The following is a 27,654-nucleotide window of genomic DNA, read 5'->3' as shown; positions in this document are numbered from 1 at the left end:
AAATGTAGATGTCCTTATATAGATAGTGGTGAGGGTGGTGAACACATAAATATGTGACTATACAGGGAACCATCAATTGTTTACTTAGGGTGGAATGTATGGCATGTGAACAAAACCATCTTTTAAAAAAAAAATGGGTTGATCATGAAACCTTGAGAGCAATATACTGAGTGAAATAAGCCAGACAAATAAGGACAAATATTACAGGGTCTCACTGATAGGAACTAATTGTAATATATAAACTCACAGACATGAAATATAAGTTACCAAGGTATAGAATGAGGCTGAAGAATGGTGAGCAGTTGCTATGGGCAGAATGTTCAACTAGGATGAACTTAAATGTTTGGAAATGAACAGAGGTTACGGTAGCACGTTGTGAAACTAACTAACAGTGCTGAATGCTGTGTGAAGGTGGTGGAAAGGGGAAGCTCAGAGTCATGTATGTCACCAGAAGGAAAGCTGGAGATCAAAAGATGGGAATGTATAAAACTGAATCCTGTGGTGGGCAATGTCCATGATTAACTGTACAAATACTAGAAATCTCTTTCATGAACCAGAACAAATGTATAACACTACAACTAGAAGTTAATAAGAGAGAGGCATTTAGGGAGAGAATATATACCTATTGCAAACTATATACTACAGTTAGTAGTATTTCAACGTTCTTTCATAAACAGTAACAAATGTAGTATACCAATACTACAAGTCAACAATGGAGGGGGGTGGTTAGGGATATGGGAGGATTTGAGTTTCCTTTTCTTTCTTTCTTTCTTTCTTTCTTTCTTTCTTTTTTTTTTTTCTCTTCTTTGTCTTTATTTCTTGTCTGGAGCAATGAAAATGTTCTAAAAATTGAACAAAAATTAATTGTGTGATGGCTGTGTGAGAGTACCAGGGCAATTGATTGTACACTTTGGATAATTGTATGGTATGTGAACAATCTCAATAAAATTAAAATAAAAAATACACAACACAGTAGAAGCACTTCGAATGAATCTCCATTAATGATTGTCCAATAACCAGAGCTCTCTCTTCCCTCAGTACAATATAGTGTTGATGTCCACAGCCAGGTTACTCTAGTACTCCTGTACTCTTCTACTCCTACTAGTTGAACTGAAATTTTGTGTTTATGCCCAACATATTTGTATTTGTACTTGCTATTATAATTGTTTGACTTAAAAAATAAAATCAACTGGTAAAATAAGAATGAGGCTTAGTGCAATAAAAACTAACTTAAATGATATAAGATGATTCAATAAAGCAGGGTGCTTAAAAATACTATAAAGTAAGTGTGCAAGAAAACTTATAGTTTGAGGGAAAGTCATACAAATCTAGAATTCTGCACTTGAATTATTTTTCAATGTCTTTAAAACTCACCTCACTTTAGAGAAATAGAAACTGAAAGTCACAGATAATGCATCGTAAGTGTAGTTTATACATTATGAAACATGAAGAATTCTAATAAAGCAAGCAACTAAACAGGGAAAGGCTCTGCATGTTTAAATTTGAAGAGACAATATCTGTTTCTGTATTTTATTAAATGAAATATTTACCTTTCAAATGATTCCCTGCTTTACCTTTTTCCATACATTGAACAGCTAGCTATATGAATAAAAGTTTCTGGTATAAACAAAAAATGTAAAATAATCATTTTCAAGGGCAATGTAAACATAAAAGCCATTTAACAACTTCTCTAAGTTTCCAGTACCTCTTTCCTAAGGGTCAAAATTTAATTATACAACATCCAGATCCAAATAAAAAGTGACAAGGCAACCTAGGGAACACTGTACCTGGAGCTTCTCCTTGTTGCTTGTTCGGATAATTGATGTCAGAATATCTGGTAAAGCTTCCCGTGGAAGACTATCTAAAAGACGTCTCAATTTAGCAACAGCAGGAACAGACAAATCTAACATTTCAACCAACTGGAAGAAAAAAAAGTGTTTTTAATGAAATCTGGCATTATTTGTGAATTTTCATAATTAAATTTCCATATAGGTTAAATGTTTGGGAATTTGTTTCCAAAACAGATTATTATAGTCAAGGCATTTTACAGGCCTCAGAAGGAAAGAGAAGTACTTTCAAAATGTCAATCAGAATGAAAAGCAAAAATGGCTCAAAATTTCATACTGATGTTTATAAAAGGCTTTGTAAATTTGTGCTTTGATCTTAATTTTTATTTTGAAAAAGTCAAATTTATAGAAAAGTTGCAAGAACAGTACAACTCCTATATATCCCTCCCCTGGATTCATGAATTTCAACATTTTGCCACATTTACTTTCCCTTTCTCTCTACACACACACACATTATTGCTGAAGCATTTGAGAGTACATTGCAGACATCATGACACTTGTTCTTAAGAACAAAGGCATTCTCTTACATAGTCACAGCATAATTATTAAATTCTGGAAATTTAACATAGATCCAATACCACTTTCTAATATATACTCCACATTCAAATTACCTCAGTGGTCCCAATAATGTCCTATTTTATAGCAAATTACTTTTATGATTTAGGATCCTATCCAGGATTATGGCACTGCTTTAATTTGTCATGTTTCTTTGGTCTCCTATAATCTAGAACAGTTCTTCAGCCTTTCTTTGTCTTTCGTAACACTATTTTGATGAGTATAGGATGTCTGTTTTATAGATTGTCCCTGAATTTGGGTTGGTCTGATTGCTTTCTTCTGATAAGATTTAGGTTGTGCATTTTTGGAAGGAATACCACCTAAGTAACGTTATTTTCTTCTCAGCACATCTCATCAGGATTATGTCCCTTTTATTGATGATGTGAACTTTGGTCACTTAGTTAAGGTGATGCCCCATGTTTTTAATTTCTACAAACAAGGTAAACTCAGTATACAGCAATAAAGAGAGTCAAATTTATCCCTCAAATGGTATGAAGAATTTTTGGCCATCTAAAGGAACTTTTTGCTTGGGGATAAAGAACACACTACAATAATATAGACATAAATGTTTTCTCTCAAGAGACACTAATCATAGCATACTGGGGCAATATATGCCCACAAAGAACAGTTCTACCATAAAACGGAAGCTCTACCTAAAGTCTATTCTTATCTTATACCTATAACACCATCAGTATGTAAAGTATAAAAGACATCCCATCAAAACTACAATTTGAATTACAAAACCTCAAGTCTGCCTTCCACCACTGATATACGGCATATACTTCTGATATACAACAAATACATATCTGTCTAAAAATTCTGAATCAAAAAGAGCCAGGACTCAGGCAAAAAAAGTCTAAGGACAACAAATAAGAACAATACAAAACAAACAAACAATGGTATGATTACATCTCAGTTCACTTCTAACTTCTAAAAAGAAAACCAATAATCATATCTGACCCTTGTCGAAATCCATAGTAGCAATACAGCTGATATTATCAGCCCTATTTTGGAGAGAAGGAAACTGAGATTCAGAGAAACTGTATTTTGACCAAAGTAAGGACTGAAGCCAGAACTCAAATCCAAGTCTTCTAACAAGTAGCAGCATCCCTTCTGGCTAAGAAGCATTGTAGGTGCTACTCTACCGATTCTACAGCTTCAGTGTCAAGAATATCAGAGTGATACTTAGAAAATACATTTGAATAAGTTTACATCTACAAGGGGTATCCACTTCCTTAACCAGAGATAACCTATATAGAGTTTTTGTCTGTCTGTTACTACATTCCTAAAAAACTATAAAACAGATTTTGACCAAATTTGGAAGCTATATTTGGGATGGTATGTCTTAAAATATAACATACATGGTTTATGCAAAATTCATTTTGGGGGGCTCTAAGGGCCATATCAGAGAAGATGGGCAGTCATCCTCCAAAGCAGTGCTTTTCAAACCCAACCCATCAGGGACCAGTATTTCCATAAAGTCAAAATCACATTCCTGGATGTCACAGTAATGTCAAATTGCCATAAAAAGCATCTAAATACTTAATCTCACTTTCTGTACTAATCTTGACATGGACTGGTAGCAAATAGTTCCTGGGCCAACACCATCACACTTTGAGTAGCAGTATTTTAGAGAGATGAAACTGAAGGTAGAAGAAATAAACCTAGTGACTTCTACCTAGGAGGGAGATGTCATATATATTAAGATGATATGGAAAGAGAATATGGGCAAAACTACTCATTTTAAAAGGCAGAGGCCTACATTATGGCTATTTTTCAACGGACCTCTATGTAACATTCTAGGAAGAACAGCAACGATTCATTTAAAAATGATTAATGATGCTCCCAAACAATTCTGGATGAGTTACAATAACTATACAGGTAAGTCCTTGCTTTGCATGGTCAGACAAAACCAAAAAAGGTGAAGCAATCTTAATAATCAGACAAAATATTTCAAAGAAGCATTAAAAAATATTATATTTAGTATTTCTAGCTTTGGAGTCTCTAAATTTTAATCTAGTGAGAACACCTTCTCATGACTGCCTTGCATGATGTTCCTGGTGAGATGTCTTGGAGTAGAGTAGGAATAGAAGTTAAAGTATGTGTTTTAAGTTCTAGAGAGGCTTGTTTTTTACCATTCGCTTTTGACACAGGGATGTCAACACCAAAGACAGTCACATGGTCAGTAAAACACCAGGTGGCTTCAAAACAAAGCCACACAAACAACATCTCTCATTATATGGTACCCATATAAAATGTGGGGGGGAAGAGTCTGCTATTACTATATGTGAAAAAAATACGATGTCTCACTAGAGATGGTAATCCAAAAGTTGATAATGGTAAATCCATGGTTTTGATACTAGTGATGTCTTAATCACAAAATGAGACTGGTTATACCTTAATCCCTTTATCAGGCTAGAATTGGCAAAGAAGTTCCTTCTAGGACTTCTCCCTTCTAGGAATTGCTCTGTGAATCTAATTTTTTTTTTCATCATCATGAGAAGACACATCATCTTTTCAATATCACACGTAAAGAAACTAAGGACAATTTCACTAATCTCTTACCCTTTATTCTATATTTTTAATGTCACCAAGCATCTTTCTGTATGGGATGTGCATCCATTCTCTCCAGGTTCACTTCTTCTGCTGCAGTTAAGTACTTGGCATTACTACTCTACAGGGGAATTGTGCTAAATTTTTATCATAACACTTTCAGATATTAATATGGAGATATTATCACCTCCTTCATGTAAAACATAATAAAACGATTCCACAGTGAGATCTCTCAGCTACCAAAATTACCCTTTTCTGAGCTCTCAAATCCAAGATATTTTTACTTAATAAAAAACATTTTCCAAAAAATTTGTATGCCTCATTGACTCAGCTCAGAGTCAATGAACTTCAAACACTGTATTTTTGTCATTTTTCAAGATTTTCCTCCTTTCAATCCACCAATATTCTAGGAGTATATCCTACAGTAACTCTAACTACTTTCTTATTAAAACAAAAATAGATATAAGACAAAATCCCATAAAATTTTATTTTACATGAGGAGATTTATATAAACTCTGACTTGCAGCAAGCCACTTCTAGTTCTGTCCCCAGACCCTCAGAAAATCAAGTTCACTTCTCTCTGTCATGGGTAGTCAATGGAAAACAGAGAAGCACATATTTGCTTTACAGAAATCTGTAATTAAAACTTTATAGAAATGCTCACTGAAAAAAGCAACGCACAGATGAGTATGCTATTCTTATTTTAAAAAGTGTAAGTCTGGAGGGCTGGGGGCAAGATGGCGGACTGGTGAGCTGTATGTTTTAGTTACTCCTCCAGGAAAGTAGGTAGAAAGCCAGGAACTGCGTGGACTGGACACCACAGAGCAATCTGACTTTGGGCATACTTCATACAACACTCATGAAAACGTGGAACTGCTGAGATCAGCGAAATCTGTAAGTTTTTGCGGCCAGGGGACCCACACCCCTCCCTGCCAGGCTCAGTCCCGTGGGAGGAAGGGCTGTCAGCTCCAGGAAGGAGAAGGGAGAACTGCAGTGGCAGCCCTTATTGGAAACTCATTCTACTGATCCAAACTCCAACCATAGACAGACGGAGACCAGACACCAGAGAATCTGAGAGCAGCCAGCCCAGCAGAGAGGAGACAGGCATTGAAAAAAAACAACATGAAAAACTCCAAAATAAAAGCGGAAGATTTTATTTGGAGAAAGGGGAAGGGCAGAGCTCAGGCCCTGAGGCGCATATGCAAATCCCGAAGAAAAGCTGATCTCTCTGCCCTGTGGACCTTTCCTTAATGGCCCTGGTTGCTTTGTCTCTTAGCATTTCAATAACCCATTAGATCTCTGAGGAGGGCCCCCTTTTTTTTTTTTTAATCCTTTTTTCTTTTTCCTAAAACAATTACTCTAAGAAGCCCAATACACAAAGCTTCAAAGACTTGCAATTTGGGCAGGTCAAGTCAAGAGCAGAACTAAGAGAGCTCTGAGACAAAACGCAATAATCCAGTGGCTGAGAAAATTCACTAAACACCACAACTTCCCAAGAAAAGGGGGGTGTCCGCTCACAGCCATCATCCTAGTGGACAGGAAACACTCCTGCCCATCGCCAGCCCCATAGCCCAGAGCTGCCCCAGACAACCCAGTGTGACGGAAGTGCTTCAAATAACAGGCACACACCACAAAACTGGGCATGGATATTAGCCTTCCCTGCAACCTCAGCTGATTGTCCCAGAGTTGGGAAGGTGGAGCAGTGTGAATTAACAAAGCCCCATTCAGCCATCATTTCAGCAGACTGGGAGACTCCCTACACAGCCCAGCAGCCCAGAACTGCCCTGGGGGGATGGCACTTACCTGTGACATAGCACAGTCATCCCTCAACAGAGGACCCGGGGAGCACAGCCTGGAAGAGGGGCCCACTTGCAAGTCTCAGGAGCCATACGCCAATACCAAGGACTTGTGGGTCAGTGGCAGAGACAAACTGTGGCAGGACTGAACTGAAGGATTAGACTATTGCAGCAGATTTAAAACTCTAGGATCACCAGGGAGATTTGATTGTTAGAGCCACCCCCGCTCCCTGACTGCCCAGAAACACGCCCCATATACAGGGCAGGCAACACCAACTACACACGCAAGCTTGGTACACCAATTGGACCCCACAAGACTCACTCCCCCACTCACCAAAAAGGCTAAGCAGGGGAGAACTGGCTTGTGGAGAACAGGTGGCTCGTGGACGCCATCTGCTGGTTAGTTAGAGAAAGTGTACTCCACGAAGCTGTAGATCTGATAAATTAGAGATAAGGACTTCAATTGGTCTACAAATCCTAAAAGAACCCTATCAAGTTCAGCAAATGCCACGAGGCCAAAAACAACAGAAAATTATAAAGCATATGAAAAAAACAGACGATATGGATAACCCAAGCCCAAGAACCCAAATCAAAAGATCAGAAGAGACACAGCACCTAGAGCAGCTACTCAAAGAACTAAAGATGAACAATGAGACCACAGTACGGGATACAAAGGAAATCAAGAAGACCCTAGAAGAGCATAAAGAAGACATTGCAAGACTAAATAAAAAAATGGATGATCTTATGGAAATTAAAGAAACTGTTGACCAAATTAAAAAGATTCTGGACACTCACAGTACAAGACTAGAAGAAGGTGAACAACGAATCAGTGACCTGGAAGATGACAGAATGGAAAATGAAAGCATAAAAGAAAGAATGGGGAAAAAAATTGAAAAAATCGAAATGGACCGCAGGGATATGATAGATAATATGAAACGTCCGAATATAAGACTCATTGGTGTCCCAGAAGGGGAAGAAAAGGGTAAAGGTCTAGGAAGAGTATTCAAAGAAATTGTTAGGGAAAACTTCCCAAATCTTCTAAACAACATAAATACACAAATCATAAATGCTCAGCAAACTCCAAATAGAATAAATCCAAATAAACCCACTCTGAGACATATACTGATCACACTGTCAAACACAGAAGAGAAGGAGCAAGTTCTGAAAGCAGCAAGAGAAAAGCAATTCACCACATACAAAGGAAATAGCATAAGACTAAGTAGTGACTACTCAGCAGCCACCATGGAGGCAAGAAGGCAGTGGCACGATATATTTAAAATTCTGAGTGAGAAACATTTCCAGCCAAGAATATTTTATCCAGCAAAGATCTCCTTCAAATTTGACGGAGAGCTTAAATTTTTCACAGACAAACAAATGCTGAGAGAATTTGCTAACAAGAGACCTGCCCTACTGCAGATACTAAAGGGAGCCCTACAGACAGAGAAACAAAGAAAGGACAGAGAGACTTGGAGAAAGGTTCAGTACTAAAGAGATTCGGTATGGGTACAATAAAGGATATTAATAGACACAGGGGAAAAATATGACAAACATAAACCAAAGGATAAGATGGCTGATTCAAGAAATGCCTTCACGGTTATAACGTTGAATGTAAATGGATTAAACTCCCCAATTAAAAGATATAGATTCGCAGAATGGATCAAAAAAAATGAACCATCAATATGTTGCATACAAGAGACTCATCTTAGACACAGGGACACAAAGAAATTGAAAGTGAAAGGATGGAAAAAAATATTTCATGCAAGCTACAGCCAAAAGAAAGCAGGTGTAGCAATATTAATCTCAGATAAAATAGACTTCAAATGCAGGGATGTTTTGAGAGACAAATAAGGCGACTACATACTAATAAAAGGGGCAATTCAGCAAGAAGAAATAACAATCGAAAATGTCTATGCACCCAATCAAGGTGCCACAAAATACATGAGAGAAACACTGGCAAAACTAAAGGAAGCAATTGATGCTTCCACAATAATTGTGGGAGACTTCAACACATCACTCTCTCCTATAGATAGATCAACCAGACAGAAGACCAATAAGGAAATTGAAAACCTAAACAATCTGATAAATGAATTAGATTTAACAGACATATACAGGACATTACATCCCAAATCACCAGGATACACATACTTTTCTAGTGCTCACGGAACTTTCTCCAGAATAGATCATATGCTGGGACATAAAACAAGCTTCAATAAATTTAAAAAGATTGAAATTATTCAAAGCACATTCTCTGACCACAATGGAATACAATTAGAAGTCAATAACCATCAGAGACTTAGAAAATTCACAAATACCTGGAGGTTAAACAACACACTCCTAAACAATCAGTGGGTTAAAGAACAAATAGCAAGAGAAATTGCTAAATATATAGAGACGAATGAAAATGAGAACACAACATACCAAAACCTATGGGATGCAGCAAAAGCAGTGCTAAGGGGGAAATTTATAGCACTAAACGCATATATTAAAAAGGAAGAAAGAGCCAAAATCAAAGAACTAATGGATCAACTAGAAAATGAACAGCAAACCAATCCTAAACCAAGTACAAGAAAAGAAATAACAAGGATTAAAGCAGAAATAAATGACATAGAGAACAAAAAAACAACAGAGAGGATAAATATCACCAAAAGTTGGTTCTTTGAGAAGATCAACAAGATTGACAAGCCCCTAGCTAGACTGACAAAATCAAAAAGACAGAAGACCCATATAAACAAAATAATGAATGAAAAAGGTGACATAACTGCAGATCCTGAAGAAATTAAAAAAATTATAAGAGGATATTATGAACAACTGTATGGCAACAAACTGGATAATGTAGAAGAAATGGACAATTTCCTGGAAACATATGAACAACCTAGACTGACCAGAGAAGAAATAGAAGACCTCAACCAACCCATCACAAGCAAAGAGATCCAATCAGTCATCAAAAATCTTCCCACAAACAAATGCCCAGGGCCAGATGGCTTCACAGGGGAATTCTACCAAACTTTCCAGAAAGAACTGACACCAATCTTACTCAAACTCTTTCAAAACACTGAAGAAAATGGAACACTACCTAACTCATTTTATGAAGCTAACATCAATCTAATACCAAAACCAGGCAAAGATGCTACAAAAAAGGAAAACTACCGGCCAATCTCCCTAATGAATATAGATGCAAAAATCCTCAACAAAATACTTGTAAATCGAATCCAAAGACACATTAAAAAAATCATACACCATGACCAAGTGGGGTTTATTCCAGGCATGCAAGGATGGTTCAACACAAGAAAATCAATCAATGTATTACAACACATTAACAAGTCAAAAGGGAAAAATCAATTGATCATCTCAATAGATGCTGAAAAAGCATTTGACAAAATCCAACATCCCTTTTTGATAAAAACACTTCAAAAGGTAGGAATTGAAGGAAACTTCCTCAACATGATAAAGAGCATATATGAAAAACCCACAGCCAGCATAGTACTCAATGGTGAGAGACTGAAAGCCTTCCCTCTAAGATCAGGAACAAGACAAGGATGCCCGCTGTCACCACTGTTATTCAACATTGTGCTGGAAGTGCTAGCCAGGGCAATCCGGCAAGACAAAGAAATAAAAGGCATCCAAATTGGAAAAGAAGAAGTAAAACTGTCATTGTTTGCAGATGATATGATCTTATATCTAGAAAACCCTGAGAAATCGACGATACAGCTACTAGAGCTAATAAACAAATTTAGCAAAGTAGCGGGATACAAGATTAATGCACATAAGTCAGTAATGTTTCTATATGCTAGAAATGAACAAACTGAAGAGACACTCAAGAAAAAGATACCATTTTCAATAGCAACTAAAAAAATCAAGTACTTAGGAATAAACTTAACCAAAGATGTAGAAGACCTATACAAAGAAAACTACATAACTCTACTAAAAGAAATAGAAGGGGACCTTAAAAGATGGAAAAATATTCCATGTTCATGGATAGGAAGACTAAATGTCATTAAGATGTCAATTCTACCCAAACTCATCTACAGATTCAATGCAATCCCAATCAAAATTCCAACAACCTACTTTGCAGACTTGGAAAAGCTAGTTATCAAATTTATTTGAAAAGGGAAGATGCCTCGAATTGCTAAAGACACTCTAAAAAAGAAAAACGAAGTGGGAGGACTTACACTCCCTGACTTTGAAGCTTATTATAAAGCCACAGTTGCCAAAACAGCATGGCACTGGCACAAAGATAGACATATAGATCAATGGAATCGAATTGAGAATTCAGAGATAGACCCTCAGATCTATGGCCGACTGATCTTTGATAAGGCCCCCAAAGTCACTGAACTGAGTCATAATGGTCTATTCAACAAATGGGGCTGGGAGAGTTGGATATCCATATCCAAAAGAATGAAAGAGGACCCCTACCTCACCCCCTACACAAAAATTAACTCAAAATGGACCAAAGATCTCAATATAAAAGAAAGTACCATAAAACTCCTAGAAGATAATGTAGGAAAACATCTTCAAGACCTTGTATTAGGCGGCCACTTCCTAGACTTTACACCCAAAGCACAAGCAACAAAAGAGAAAACAGATAAATGGGAACTCCTCAAGCTTAGAAGTTTCTGTACCTCAAAGGAATTTCTCAAAAAGGTAAAGAGGCAGCCAACTCAATGGGAAAAAATTTTTGGAAACCATGTATCTGACAAAAGACTGATATCTTGCATATATAAAGAAATCCTACAACTCAATGACAATAGTACAGACAGCCCAATTATAAAATGGGCAAAAGATATGAAAAGACAGTTCTCTGAAGAGGAAATACAAATGGCCAAGAAACACATGAAAAAATGTTCAGCTTCACTAGCTATTAGAGAGATGCAAATTAAAACCACAATGAGATACCATCTAACACCAGTTAGAATGGCTGCCATTAAACAAACAGGAAACTACAAATGCTGGAGGGGATGTGGAGAAATTGGAACTCTTATTCATTGTTGGTGGGACTGTATAATGGTTCAGCCACTCTGGAAGTCAGTCTGGCAGTTCCTTAGAAAACTAGATATAGAGTTACCATTCGATCCAGCGATTGCACTTCTCGGTATATACCCGGAAGATCGGAAAGCAGTGACACGAACAGATATCTGCACGCCAATGTTCATAGCAGCATTATTCACAATTGCCAAGAGATGGAAACAACCCAAATGTCCTTCAACAGATGAGTGGATAAATAAAATGTGGTAGATACACACGATGGAATACTACGCGGCAGTAAGAAGGAACGATCTCGTGAAACATATGACAACATGGATGAACCTTGAAGACATAATGCTGAGCGAAATAAGCCAGGCACAAAAGGACAAATATTATATGCTACCACTAATGTGAACTTTGAAAAATGTAAAACAAATGGTTTATAATGTAGAATGTAGGGGAACTAGCAATAGAGACCAATTAAGGAAGGGGGAACAATAATCCAAGAAGAACAGATAAGCTATTTAACGTTCTGGGGATGCCCAGGAATGACTATGGTCTGTTAATTTCTGATGGATATAGTAGGAGCAAGTTCACAGAAATGTTGCTATATTAGGTAACTTTCTTGGGGTAAAGTAGGAACATGTTAGACGTTAAGCAGTTATCTTAGGTTAGTTGTCTTTTTCTTACTCCCTTGTTATGGTCTCTTTGAAATGTTCTTTTATTGTATGTTTGTTTTCTTTTTAACTTTTTTTCCATACAGTTGATTTAAAAAAGAAGGGAAAGTTAAAAAAAAAAAAAAGAAAAACAAGGAAAAAAAAAGATGTAGTGCCCCCTTGAGGAGCCTGTGGAGAATGCAGGGGTATTGGCCTACCCCACCTCCATGGTTGCTAACATGACCACAGACATAGGGGACTGGTGGTTTGATGGGTTGAGCCCTCTACCATAGGTTTTACCCTTGGGAAGACGGTTGCTGCAAAGGAGAGGCTAGGCCTCCCTATGGTTGTGCCTAAGAGCCTCCTCCCGAATGCCTCTTTGTTGCTCAGATGTGGCCCTCTCTCTCTGGCTAAGCCAACTTGAAAGGTGAAATCACTGCCCTCCCCCCTACGTGGGATCAGACACCCAGGGGAGTGAATCTCCCTGGCAACGTGGAATATGACTCCCGGGGAGGAATGTAGACCTGGCATCGTGGGACGGAGAACATCTTCTTGACCAAAAGGGGGATGTGAAAGGAAATGAAATAAGCTTCAGTGGCAGAGAGATTCCAAAAGGAGCCGAGAGGTCACTCTGGTGGGCACTCTTATGCACACTTTAGACAACCCTTTTTAGGTTCTAAAGAATTGGGGTAGCTGGTGGTGGATACCTGAAACTATCAAACTACAACCCAGAACCCATGAATCTCGAAGACAGTTGTATAAAAATGTAGCTTATGAGGGGTGACAATGGGATTGGGAAAGCCATAAGGACCACACTCCACTTTGTCTAGTTTATGGATGGATGAGTAGAAAAATAGGGGAAGGAAACAAACAGACAAAGGTACCCAGTGTTCTTTTTTACTTCAATTGCTCTTTTTCACTCTAATTATTATTCTTGTTATTTTTGTGTGTGTGCTAATGAAGGTGTCAGGGATTGATTTAGGTGATGAATGTACAGCTGTGTAATGGTACTGTGAACAATCAAAAGTACGATTTGTTTTGTATGACTGCGTGGTATGTGAATATATCTCAATAAAATGAAGATAAAAAAAAAGTGTAAGTCTGGACTTAGTGTAAGGTTAAATAAAAAACGATCTTGAGGGAAGGCAAATTAGAACAGTACCATAAGCATAGCCAGGATTAGGGTAAATGCCTCTTTTGCATCATCCTAGTCCAGGCACTGATCATGAATATACTTCATTAGTTTATTTAAACATGCATGTTTTAAGCTTCTCTTAAGCAGCAGATAATATTCTAGAGACAGAGATACCAGTCAGTCACAATTACAATAAAATTCTTCTTTCATAAACTTTTAAATATAGCACAATTATTAATGTGATAGAGTAATTACTATTTCACCTAATAAAGGAAGGGGTTTTATGTTTCATAACTCTGTGACTTATCTAAGGTGGCCTGTCTATTAATATGTTCCATTTTGATAAAAACAACTCAAAAGCCACGCTCTGGCAGTGGGAAGGTTCTGTCAGGTTCAGAGCATACTACCAGTGATTTCATTAAGCAAAAATAAGAGATAATTTCACCTTCTTGTAGGTAAGCACAGAGTTGATTGAGAAAAGTTTCTGAGGATTTATTGTTTGTGTTGCCATCCTGAACCCATATATCTTAATCATAGCAGTTTAATAATTTGGGGAAACAGGTGGGAGTTGGGCAAGGGAACTACAGAAGTTTTAGCTGTAACCATTCAAATATGCTTAAAATACTATTTTTGTTGATCTCATGCTAACTGTATAAGCAATAACAAAATACCAAAAATGCAGAGATATTTTCATGTAGAATTTGTTAAATTATTTTAAAATGCTGGTTTTAGTATGATACTGGAAAAGAAGGACACCTACCTAGTACAAAATGTGTTACTACATCCCAAGTACTTCTTTTTTTTTTTTTTTTTTAGATGCAAACAAAACAAAGACATCAGTTTATATTGAAATAAGGGCAGGTTCCGCTGTTGTTTCAATTCAGTAACAATCACAAACATTTACCAGGTACTTTCATGTATTAGTTACTAGGCTAGGAATACAGAGACGAATAAAACATAGTTTCTGTCAGGAACCTCAGAGTTAAGCAGCTGATGTTATTTTATAATAACCAGTCAATAGCTGAAATATTGATTCTTAGTATAACATTTTGATTAATTAGTATCTAAGCACAGAATCTGAATGATATGTAGAAAAACAACTTCCAGGTACATCCTGGAGTTAATACAGATTAAGCCCAAGGCAAGCTTTCAGCAATGGTAGTCATTAGGGCTACTGATAAAGATTCCCTTTTTCTTCCGGATATATGGAAGGATTACTGTTTACCTCTTTGAATACAGACATGGCTATAAGTGTTGCTTTGATCCGTGAAACAAATGAGAAAGTACTAGTTACTTCTGGGCAGAAGCATTAAATGTCACTGAGAGATCTGCCATATTTCTTTTTCCTGCCTCAGTGATGAGGAAAGCATGTCTTGAGAAGTCTCTAATCAACCTGGGTCTCTAAGTGACTGTAACGGGCAGATCATTGCATCTACCAGTGTAAGGCAAGAAACAGGAGGGAAATACACCTTTGTTACATTATGTGACAAAGACTGGAGAGTGGCTAGCACAGCAAAATTCTGTTTGTACCTACCATTTCACGAAAGATATACTGAGTCCTCATGTAGTCACTCTAGTAAGATTTCACATGCCAGTAATGATCAAACCTTTCTAAAAACATTGTAATTTAGGAATCCATTCATTATCAGCTTAAACTCAAGGGAATTAAAGTATAATTATGATGAAGCTGTTCAGGTGGGAGATGAAGATAAAATTTGAAGACCTTTGCTCCTAGAAATTCATCCTAAGAAAATAAACTAAAAATCATTGAAACTCATTCCCCAAACACTTATTAAGTATATATAATATTTGCTAGATACAATATACTGCTTAGTTAAAGATGGTTAAAGCAGGGATGAATTTAAGTTTGGTATGGGAAACAGACTTATAAGATAAATTTCAATACAATGTGATACAATTAAATTAGAAGATATGTATAAAGGATTGTGAAAGCAACAGAAAGCAACAACAGCCTACAGGAGCAGGGAAAATACAAACAGAATTTGAAAATACAGAGAAGGAAGAGCACTTTCAACACAGAGAACAAAAGGCAAAATCATAAAGAAATGAAAGAACATGACATCAGAGTTTTTGGGGTTCAGTGGCTAGAATGACAGATGTGTATCTGGAAGCAACTAGAATTAAGGCGAGATAGATAGGCCTAGGCCAAGTTGTGAAGGGCCTTAATGTCACACTGAGAAATATGGATTTTATCCTATAACCATTTTACTCAGGGGAGAGGTAAGCCCCAAACTTTTTTTAAAGAAGACTCAGTGAACAGGTTGGCTTAGAGATAGAAGAAACTAAGAGATCAAGTAGGAAGCTACGGGAGAAGACAAAGTGAGAGATGATGAGTGCTGTAGAAGTAGACGGGATAAAATGAAAAGCATCAATTGGAAATAATCTTAATGTCTAAAAAAGAGGAATGATAAAATTATGATATCCTAACTCAATGAAATTGATAAAGGTATTGAATTTAAAGTACTTAATATGAAAACTGGACATGGATATAAAAACAAAACACAAAACTGGCTATGAATCACGACCAGAAGACAAGAAAAAATTAAGTTAGAGGTATTCCGGTAGTAAAATTTATGATGATTTGTTTCTCTCTAAAAATTCCTTTGTCATTATAGAAATTTACACGTTTAAAAAAATTCTGTAGATTCAAAGTGGGGAGAACTAAAAAGCAAAGTGGAAAAAGCTATGAAACTGTGTCCAACAGGAGAACAAAGAAAGACCCAGGGAGCATTACCCAGGAAAAGGAAAAGAAATTCTATTTCTCTATAGTTCTTCCATTCTTAAATAGCATATTCACTAATTCCGGTTCTCAAAACAAAGTTTCTTTCTTCAGAGTAAAAGTCCTTGCAGAAATTACAGCTTTAAATTTCTCTACTTTACTTTTGTCGTTCACCACACTACAAGCGTGTCTCTTCAAATGTCATAGCAGGTACAAATACCATAAGCTATGAACACTTGTCCACACTTTTCAATGACTTATGATTTTCATAACAAGACCTTGAGATACTACGCGATCTTCTTAGATTCAGTAATATTCGCAGGATTATAACAAAGAGTAGATGACTACATTTTATAGTATATCTCAACAACAGTGATACAATGGAGATATCTCAATATATCTGAAACAACGGGGATGAGGGTTCTTTCTGTTAAATCTAAAAAAAGCCTCAATAACCTGGAATTAAAGGTATCAAATATTTAACACATCCCTAATGTGTGCTTCTTTCCCGGAATTCTAATTAACTGAGGTTTTAGCCTCAATTAACTGGAAATCAGCCCACCACGGGCTTACTCTTCAATAGTTAATGCCAGGTATAGTGTGACTTTGTCTTCTCAACCAATATAACATATAATTTCGTGCCTATATATTTTAGTGACAAATTACTTTGTGCAGTATTTTAATTTTTGACTTTTTGTCTTTCCAGTGTGCTTTTATTGTCTACAGAGATATTATGCTGCTCCTCAATCTGTTTTTTAAATACAATTTTATTGGGATACATTCACATACTCTACATTCATCCACAGTGTACAATCAACTATTCACAGTACCAACATATAGTTATGCATTCATCACCGGAATCAACTTTTAAATATTTTCCTTACTTCCCCCCCAAAAAAGGTAAAAAAGAGCACCCAAAACATCCCATCTCCCTCATCCTTTCCTCTTATTCATTTACCTTTTGTCTCCATTTTTCTACTCATCTGTCCATACACTGGACAAAGGGAGTGTGAGTCACAAGTTTTCACAATCACACAGTCACACCATGTAAGCTACATAGTTATGCAGTCATCTTCAAAAATCAAGGCTACTGGGTTGCACTTTGACAGTTTCAGGTATTTCCTTCTAGCCATTCCAATACACTGAAAACTAAAAAGGGATATCTATATAGCACATAAGAATGCCCTCCAGAGTGACCTCTTGACTTCATTTGAAATCTCTCAGCCACTGACACTTTATTTTGTTTCACTTCTGTTCCCCCTTTTGGTCAAGAAGATTTTCTCAATCCCATGATGCTGGGTCCAGGCTCATCCCTGGTAGTCATGTCCCACATTGCCAGGGAGATTTATACCCCTGGGAATCATGTCCCATGTAGAAGGCTGTGCAGGCTTAGAGAGAGAGAGAGCAACATTGAGCAACAAAAGAGGTTCTCTGGGGGACTCATAGGCACAATGATAAGTAGCCTCAGCCTGTCCTTTGCAGCCACAAGCTTCAGAAGGGCACACCCCAAGATCAAGGGCTCATCCAACCAGTCAGTCTCAACATTTGCGAGAATACCAGTAACAACCCAGGTGGGGAAGTCCAACATTTCTGCATTTTTCCCCAGTTCCCCAGGGGGGCCCTGCAAACATATCCTCATTCTCTGCCCAAATTACTTTGGGATGTATTAGAATTTCACACTAACCTGCATAAACCTACCAAATCTCTCTTCCTATTCAAAGTTCCATGTAATCATGGTTTTTGAATAAACTGACTGTACAAGTTAAATTATTTAGTGTGCTGCAGAAAATATAGATCCTGCACCAAATAAACAGCTCTTCACTTGGTCTCACACAGAAGTTGAAGTTTTAAAACACAGTCAATATCGTCCTTTACCCTTTGGCCTAATTTGCTTTAGTCCTAACCAGATCCACTTCACTCACATCTCTAATTGAGGTCTGAACTCTTTTTCAGCTTTTTAAACAGTTGCTGTATGAGGTAATACTGACATTCATAGCTGCCGAGCTCTAGCTCTGAGTTTCAGGTGTCACACAGATACCCAAAGTTCCACAGACTGACCAGGTTATACATAAAGAGTTCAGCATCTCAGAATTTAGAGGTAACCATTACAACTCAGGAACAGCTGTGACTGCTGTAAAAGCTTACCATCTAGGGACCATTACAATAACCATTCTCCTGATAAGCTGTGCTTAATTTTTGACTTTAACATTTAAGTTTAATAACTATCTTATTTGGAGACACTGAAACTTATATAAGGGAAGCTCTAGAAATAACTTTAGAACATCTTTAGAAATGGTGGGCTAATAAGTCTTGGAATGATTTTGGCACAATCTCAGACAAAAGCAATGAAAATTGTATTTTACAATATTATATTAAATCATTTAAACTTACACTACCCCAAAACTCCACTACCCAACAAATTCATCATATCTTAGGGCAGGCAGCAAAGGAACCAAAGAAAAAGAGTTTTAAGGAAACAAATGAAAGCAACTCACTTGTACCGCATATTTGTAAAACTGATCTGAGAGTTCTCCTAGCTCCTCCCTAGGCTTACAGGTATTGGGAAATTCCTCAAGTCGGTCCAACTGTTCCACTTCAGCAACAGGATATGGCTTCTCTTTCAACACCTGTATAATCTGGAAACGGCAGAGTCCCGTAATCAGTAAAGTATAGTGTGGTTTGGGCCAGTTACTGCCTACAACCTGAATCGCCAGTGCAGCTGTCCCAATCCTGAAAAACACATGAAAAGTTGGTATTACAAACATTCAGTATGGTAGAACAGAAATTCACCTAAAAACTGTCACCTTTTCTGAGAAATTCATTTTTAAAAACCCCAAAAGAATGTCTAAAACATAAGCTAATTAGTTCTCTATTTAATTTAGCACTCAGTGTGTGGTCTGTTAAGTCACTACCATCCAGCTATGGGACAAAACAGTCAGTTCATCTCACCATAATAAGCACCTCCTTTAAAAATTAGGTAGGACTTCCTAAACATTTGGATTATTTAAACATAAAAACTTAAGAGAAGTAGTTGGTTGACAATTATACAACTTAAATTAAGTCTGCCAACTGGGAATAAAGCAATCTTACATCAGAGTAAATATTAGCACTGTAATCAGATATAACATAAACAGAAAGATGTAATCCAATCCGAGATATTTCTGTTCCAATACCAGTTCTGCTGCCAACATCAAGGCGGTTTTTTTTATATAAATCATCTATATAACTTCTATTTAACTTCTAAATGTGGGGGTTAAATATTAGAAGCCACACACTGTCACAGAGTGAGGACAGTTAGATAAAAACCTGTATCTCAAGAAGGTAAATACCTAGTTCTATTCCTAATACTATTTGAGAAAATTAAATAAAATATGCCTTCATTCCTTATCAGAACATGCAATACCAACCAAGTCACATATAAACCTAATCCACAGAAGGGACGTTTCATCCAAGCTAAGGCATAAATTACAGAAAATTTAAAGATCAACACTCAGAAAATGCTTCCATAATCCAAATTAAAATAACACTGTCTCCCTTCAGCCACCGAGAGGGTTAGAATTTCAGGAGAGCCTAGTAAATAGTAACACTACAATATCCAGTCAAACATGAAATTATATGCAAATCCAGTCAGTGAAAATTTTAGTGAATCTGTTTACTTAATACAGTTAATTCTTAATTACTTCCTTACAAATTATTCATTCTGTAGATTACGTGACCATTGATAAATTTCAAATTCTTTGGTGGCTTTCCTCTGCCACCGAGTTAATTTGAGCTATGTCCATCATTCCTTACCATTTTTTCAGTCATACCATGTGGGGAGATAAAAACTAATTTAAACAATAACTTAAGCAGACAATTAGGAGGACAATTTGGTGGGGAGGAAAAACATCAAATATCTTAAAAACCTGAAATGATTTGGCAACTATTTATTATTGTGAGTTATTTGTGTCGTGGCTGCTTTTCTCCAGTCATTAATCAACGTAGGTTATATTTTCTATTTCCTGAAAATCAACTCAGGTTGCATGAGAAGATGAGCAATACCCGAATTGAGCAGATGCCAGCTAAAACCAATTTATTGCAGATTATGGTCATTAATGTTTTTACCCAATGCTGAAAGAATTCACAGTTCTATATACAACAAGAAACATCCACAGACAAGAAACTGGATCCCTTGCCAAAAGGGTTTATAAACTAGAAACCAATGAGAGACACGAGAGAGATAAGAGAAATGCAAACCTCCAGATTGGGAGATAAATTTAATTACTAAGTCTGTAAAAATGACTTTTCTCATAAAGCAAATAAAATACTTTTGCTAACTGTGAAAAGGAAGATGTTCCAGATTGAAGAGATTAGATTTACATTACGTTTCTCTATGATGAGACAAAATATATAAAGGTTATATATAACCTTTATATAAATGTGTTATTAGTGCTTACCATTCACTTATAGTTGATTAGTATGTACCACACACACAACACACACACACACACACACATCCCGCTTTAAAAAAAAAAAAAAAAACACCACCATGATCTGTGAAATTAGATGGCTAGAAACAGAGACCCGGTGAAAGACATTTTGTATGAAAAGCATTGTGGAAAAGGACCACATATATTGTTATTTTAGACAAGTTCTATATATCCTGAACTCCAAGCTTTTTACATAAATATAGGTATTAAGTAAACAAAATATTTAATTGACCAAATACCTCCCTTCCAACTATGATTCACAGAAGGCTTTATATCGTTAGGCATCTTTCCTAAATAGTCTAGCTCTTCCGTTAACAAGCACTTTATTAGGCACAACTAAATAGTAACATTATTGATTTTGCCAAAACTGATCCAAATTTATATATTAAAGTAAGTGTGTTCTTCCCCTTTAGGGAGAAGCTCTGGAAGTCCACACCATCATTACTCTGATATTGTTAGCGCTTAAAGCACTTTGGAAACTCCTAACTGGGATCTACCTTCAGAGTATGTAAAATATTATTTTAACCCAAACAAGGTCTGACTACAATGGGTATGATTTGTGTAATTTGTAAACTGACATATATTATGAGAGTTACAAAAGTATTTGAGAACCGCCACCTCTTATGTTAGGAAATCTAAAAGCACTAAAAAGCAGTTTTCCAAGATGAGAATATTATATAAATATCTAAACTCTGGTCTCTCTACCAAGCACTTACCTTTTTTTTTTTTAAACAAACAAACTTTAAAGCCCTGGAATCCTCAATTTTCCAAGAGATCCTCAATCTTTGTAAAGATGCTAGTTCAGTTCTACCCATACTGAAATATGGTTCAGAACATGGGCTCCCCACTACCACATTTGTGAAAACAACATTTAAAACTATCCATTTTGGGAATGATAACATCACTAGCATATAGGTTTAGAACGTTTTGCAGTTTAGTAAAGGTTTATGCAAGAATTATATTATTATATACCTCCCTTCAACATTAAGAGGAAGGCAGCACTATCTACTTATTATGAAACAAAAATCGAAACTCAGAAAGGATTAAACAAATTAGTTACCCATGATTACAAAGCTATGAAGTAGCAAAAAGGGTAGTTGTATTAGGTTTGTGACAAATTTTACCCTTTTCCCACCACAACTGACAACGTGAGTTTGTACCTATAAGAAGTGTAAAAATAAATTATTAACATAGCTTCCAAATAGCTGAGATGCTGGAAAGCACAGCTATTATTTACTGTCTAATATTGACATCTTAATGACACTTAATGAAGAGAAGCACTTCTCCAAAGCCCTGGAAGCAAGAGAAAAGTAACACTTCTGGGAAAGAAGTGCTCTTTTTATTTTTATCTTGGTGTCACCCTATTTAAATTCCTGAATAGATGATTTTGATGAATTTGATGAATATAATTTGATGATTTGGGGCAACAAATGAAGAGAAATTGAGAAATCAGCACTTTGAGGAAATGAAGCCATGTACCCTGAAGGTAAGACTGGAAGAAGAATGGATGACTATGTTGAAATTCATGGAAAGAGACTGTACAGGTAGTGCTAAATTATTATCCATTTTCACTAAGAAAACAATGGGTCACTCAGGAGCCACTAAAAGTACAATCCAGTTAAGCAGGAAATGCAAGGTATCCTAAGGTGGCATGGGAGCCAAGTTCTACACTGCATGGATAATCCAAAGTTATTCTTCTAAAACGGCTGCTGTATCAGGCACCATGCCTATACACTCACATGCAGAAAGGGGGCTGCACTGTATAAAACCACCAAGTAAGTGACTCAGGTAAGTCAACATCTGGCACTGCTACTTTGTATATCATGGGAGCAAATTACTTCTGTTGCTCCCTGAAGATTGTAGCCAGTGTCAACTGGATGGTGCAAAGGAGACAAAGGACTGGAGTGGAGTCCCTGATCTTCCCTCTGGAGTACTACGGGAAAAGCAGGTAACTGGGAAAGGGCAGATTTGTGTCTAGAAATTGACTAACGTTATGGTTAACTCAACATTTTTACCATTAAAGCATTTTTTTTTTTAAAGTAAAGAGTATTTTAATGGTCATATCAGAGAAAGAAAAGATCCTGGAATCTATTACTAAGGGATGCAGAATAATTTCTACATAGACTTTTCAAGTAGCAAACAATATTTCTGGGATAACTAAATGGTCTGATGAGTCCTTATAATTCTAGAATTCTATGAAAGATTTTCCATGTATGTTTCCTAACTAAAGCTATTAAATTTTAAAATTGCTACTCAGTTGATACAATGGTAGCAACATGAACATCAAGCATCAGTTTTTGCATTATCTGTGATGACTCCCAGGCAGAATTTAGTTATTGTTGTTATGGAGGTATTTAAAGAAATTTAAAACCCTTCAAAAATCTTGCTAGAATAACAACAACAAACAGTCACTCAAACTTAAAATATAACTGAAATCTACTGTTAAAATTTACATGGTAATCATCACACATATGCATAATAAAAATAAAATTAAAAATCTAATCATGAATGCTCTCCCCTCAGCAGGCAACTAAGTGGACACAAAGAGCAAAACACCATGAGCGCAAAAAGCAGAGGTTAAGGAGTTGTGTCATATGTAAGGAAATCAGAATCCAACTCTATCAAAAAGTTTACTAAAACTTGAAAGTGTTCAATTCCACTCAAGCAATAACCAAAACAGATCAGATGGAAGCCAAAATGTTTTCCGTGCTTGAGAAAAACAAGGCTTTCACAATGCAGACAAAAAATGGGTTGTTGAGTATATGTATTTTAGGAGGGAATAGGAGAGATACTGATTTCCTTTGAGAATCTAAAGAAAGCTACAAACTCTCCTCAAAAAAACATATAGTCACAAGATTTTCGGCAAAAATAAGGCATTCCTAAATCTTCCCAAATCCATCCAGAGTTAGGAAATCTAATTTAAAGGAGAGACATAACTGTAGGGGAAGAAGTGGGGATCTAAACTGGGAAAGCACCTCAAGAAGAGTTAAGGATAGGAGGCAGGGGCTTAGGAGGTGAGTGTGAAGATAACATTTGTTGAGAGCATACTATATATCAGGATTATCCAACAGAAATAAAATGTGAGACTCATATGTAACTTTAAATTTTCTAGTAGTCACCTTATACGCTAAAAGGAAACAGACAAAATGTTAATATTTTACTTAACCTCAAACAGCCAAAACATTACCATTCCAACAGGTAATCAAAATAAAATTTATTAAGTTATTAACCAAAAAAACATTCTTCATACTAAATTTCCAAAATCTAGTGCACACTGTACAGTTATCACACATCTAGGGTGACCAACGTTCTCAGTCTGCCTGGGGTTTTCAATGCTGAAACCAGAACAATCCTGGGCAAGCCAGGACAATTGGTCACTCGAACGTCTCAATGTGGAGGAGCCACATTCCAACTGTTCTATAGCCACAGATGGCTACCAGCCACAAGACTGGGCAGTGCTGCTATATTTTAAGCATGGGGCAAAGCAGACTACATACCTGATTTCATTTAATCTTCATAACCCACCAAAGTGCTTTTTAGTTTCCAAATTACAAATGAATTAAGCAATATGCACAGGTTAATTCCCTCACCCAAAGTCACACACGCACAGCTAGGACCGCGGTATAAGGTCCTAGTTGTCCCCTAAGGAAATGTTAAGATTATGAGAAGGAACAGAGGCACGACGCTAGGAAAGTTCCAGAAAGGGAGACAAGGGAAAACGTGAGCAGGAAAAGCTTTTTAAGAAGGAAAACAAAAATACTGGGGGAGAAGAGAAAGGGTGGGTAGGGAGTGTGGAAGAAAAGCAACCAAAAGTTAAAGGGGGTGGGGGTGCGGATGTGTTGCAGTTTGGGATGGGAGAGGAAAAAGAAAACGTGTGGAGTGCCTCAGTCAAGGGGGAAAAAAAAAGATTTTAAAAGGCGGGGGGTTGGGAGGAAAGGAAATAGGAGGAGAAAGGTGAAAGGTGAAAGGAGAGAAAAGGAGGGGCCCGGAGAGTTGAGAGCAATGGGCTAGCTAGGAGTCCGAAGAACCGCGAGCCGGGAAGGGAATGCAAATTTAACAACAGCAGCGGCTACGGGTGTAGAGTCGACATGGGAGTCAAGCATTACTTCACGAATGGCCTCATTTGACGTGGAAGAAACAGCTATCTGTCACCCGCATTTTACAAGTGAGGGGACTGAAGGAGAGATAGAGCCGGGCATCAAAAGCTGCCCGGAGCCGCCGCCCCCCAAGGCCGGCCCTGATCCGGGTCCGGGTCCCGGGAGGAGGCCGCGCCGCCCGCCGCCGGGGCCGCCGGCCTACCTGTGCAGCGGCGGCAGGTCCTGCGCGTCGCTGGCCGGGTCGGGTGTGTTGGGGATGACGCCCAGGATAGTGCTCTGCAGCGATGTGCCCTTGAGCAGGCGGTTCCGCACCAGCTGCAGGTTGCGGGCCGAGTCTACGCTGGTGCGGATGGTGGACCCCGGCAACAGGACTCCCTCGTGGGTGAGTAGCAGCGGGAGGCGGCTGGGGATCTGGATAGGGCTCACCGACGACATGGCGAAGGCCGCTGCACTTGGGAGGGCGTCGAGAGAACCTGGCCTAGAGCTCCGTGCGACCTACTCGAAGGCGACGGAATCGCCTCAGCCGCTGGAGCAGCGCGACTTCCGGCCCCGCTCTACGGCCCGCCCCCAGGCTCAATCGCCGCCGCTTCGCGCTGCCCCCTCTTGCGGTCACCGGGGAGGGGTTGCGCGTCGTAGATATGCGAAAAGAAGCACCTGTCAAGTCCGCTCCGATGCCCGACTCTCCCGGCCTCGCCTTCTCTTTCCCGTGAACCTCACCCACAGAACTACCCCATATGTTGTGTTTGGAAGGGTGAGCGTGTTTAAATGGTACATTCTTAATTTTTTTAAAAAAAACTTTTTATTTGAATTAATCCTAGGGTTACAAAATGTTACAAAAATAAAGAGTTCTCATATACCATTCACCTGGATTCTCCTGTTAACATCTTATACAATCATAGAACAATTATCAAAATCTGGAAATTAACATCACTAATACCTAACCTGTGGACTTTATTCAACATTAGCCAACATTTCCCTGATGTCCTTTTTCTGGTCTGGGATCCAATTCAGGATCCCACTTTTCATTTAGTTATGATATATCCTTGTTCTCCTCTGATCTGTGACAATTCCTCAATCTTTTAAAAACTTTCATACTTTTAAAGAGCACTGGTCAGTTATTTTGTAGAATGTTCCTCAATTTGGATTTAGCTGATGATTTCTCATGGTTAGAGCAATGTTATGTGTTTTTGCCACAAATAGCACAGTAGTGACATCCCTTTCTTATGATATGTGATGGTGAAATGTCTCACTACCTGTGATGTTAACCTTGATCATCTGGTGAAAATGGTATCTGCCAGGTTTCTCCACTCTAAACTACTATTTTTCTCTTTTTAAGTAGTAAGTATCTTATGGGGAGACATTTCTATATTTATTAATTGAATTCTACTGTAAGAAAGAGCTGTCCTTCTCCCCCACCTATTTACTTATTCAATTACCTATTTATGTTAGTATGGACTCACGGAAATTTATTTTTCCTATGGATTATAATGCAATGATAGCAGTATGTATTTTCGTCTTCAAACTGTTTCAGTTTTGTCCATTGGGAGCTCCTTCATGGGGTATTTGACTTGGGTTTGGCTGTGGATTCAGAGAAAGTTTTCTACAACTATGAAGTCCAGTAGTGCTCTCAGAATCCAGGAGAGAACTGAAAATCCATTCAAGTCAACTGGCGTTTGTTGAGGGACTGCTAAGGGCCAGGCTCTGGGCCCAGTGCAGAGGGGTAGCAAAAGGAACATAAGACAAGGTCCAAGTGTCTCAGCTAGTGTGACAGCCCCATAGACAACTAAGTCTGATATGGGCCACATGGAAATTTGTTTCTCTGTGTGCAACAGGGAAGATAAGACATAAGTCAGGTGTACTGGGTTCTGTGATGGTGACAAAACCACAGGACTTGGAAGCTCTCGCCTAAAATTATTGATCTGTTTCTCTAATGTGGTCGTACCTTCTTTCAATCATTCACTAAACAAATACGTTTTGAACATCCACTATGTACTAGAGGCTTTTCTAGGTGCCAGGGATACATCAGTTAACAAGAGAGACAAGATCCTGCTTTTATGAAGCTGATATTTTAGTGGGGGAAACAAACAATAAATAAGGAAATAAACCAGGAAAATAATTGTGGATAGTGATCAGTCCTTTAGGTAGATGGTGGGGGAAGGCCTCTTGGAAGAGATGGCATTTGATCTGGGTCCTGCACTGTGAGGAGCTAGCAAGACAAAGACAAGGAGTTTGGGCCAAGGAGCAATATTCCAGGCAGAAAAAGCAACAATTGCAAAGGCTCTGCAGTTGGAATGAATTTAGGGTTTTTGAGGCAACTATTCCTGGAATGTATGAGCTTGGGACCCAACTGGTACCTAATGAGATGAGAGAGGTGGGTGGGACCAGGTTATAGAGGGCTATATAGGTTCTGGTAAGGAGTGTGGGTTTTATTCTAAGCCTAATGGAAGCCATTGGACGGACTAATATCATTTTGGCAGCTGTTTGGAGATTAGAACATAAGGACTGAGGTTCAAAACCTGGGAGGCCAGTTAGTAGGTGATTGCAGCCATCCAGGCAAGAGATGTTGATACCTTAGGCTAGAAGCAGGTAGATTCAAGATATTTTTGAATGTTCCTTTGACAGAATATGCTGGTGGATGGGAACTGAAGAGTGAAAGGAAAACAGTTGTCAAGAATCTCTCCTAGGTTGGAGCCGGAGCTGCTAAGGACTAGAATTTGAGCTGGTGATTGAAGACCTTGGGTATAATCAGCAGTCTCTGAATCATTTCTCTGGATGTGTACTATGTGCCCTGACCTGTGCCAGGCTCTGGGGGTGATATAGAGCTAAAATAGGCATGGCCCAGGT

General features: G+C 37.9%; 1 protein-coding gene across 1 annotated transcript in view; it reads right to left on the bottom strand.

The window, feature by feature from the left end:
- LONP2 (lon peptidase 2, peroxisomal) overlaps positions 1–25,357 on the bottom strand; it is a 179,355-nt gene extending 153,998 nt beyond the window's left edge. The window contains exons 1-3 of the mRNA XM_037816336.1: positions 25,013–25,357; positions 18,740–18,974; positions 1,788–1,919 (exon numbers count right to left, since the gene is read on the bottom strand). Coding sequence (XP_037672264.1) covers positions 1,788–1,919; positions 18,740–18,974; positions 25,013–25,245 — 600 coding nt within the window. The 5' untranslated portion in view covers positions 25,246–25,357. The remainder of the gene's footprint in view (positions 1–1,787; positions 1,920–18,739; positions 18,975–25,012) is intronic.
- Between the last annotated feature and the right edge of the window lie 2,297 nt (positions 25,358–27,654).

The sequence above is a fragment of the Choloepus didactylus genome, chromosome 22 (assembly GCF_015220235.1).
Source record: "Choloepus didactylus isolate mChoDid1 chromosome 22, mChoDid1.pri, whole genome shotgun sequence".
In the NCBI taxonomy this organism is placed as follows: domain Eukaryota; kingdom Metazoa; phylum Chordata; class Mammalia; order Pilosa; family Megalonychidae; genus Choloepus; species Choloepus didactylus.
This window is presented reverse-complemented; position numbering and strand designations above follow the sequence as displayed.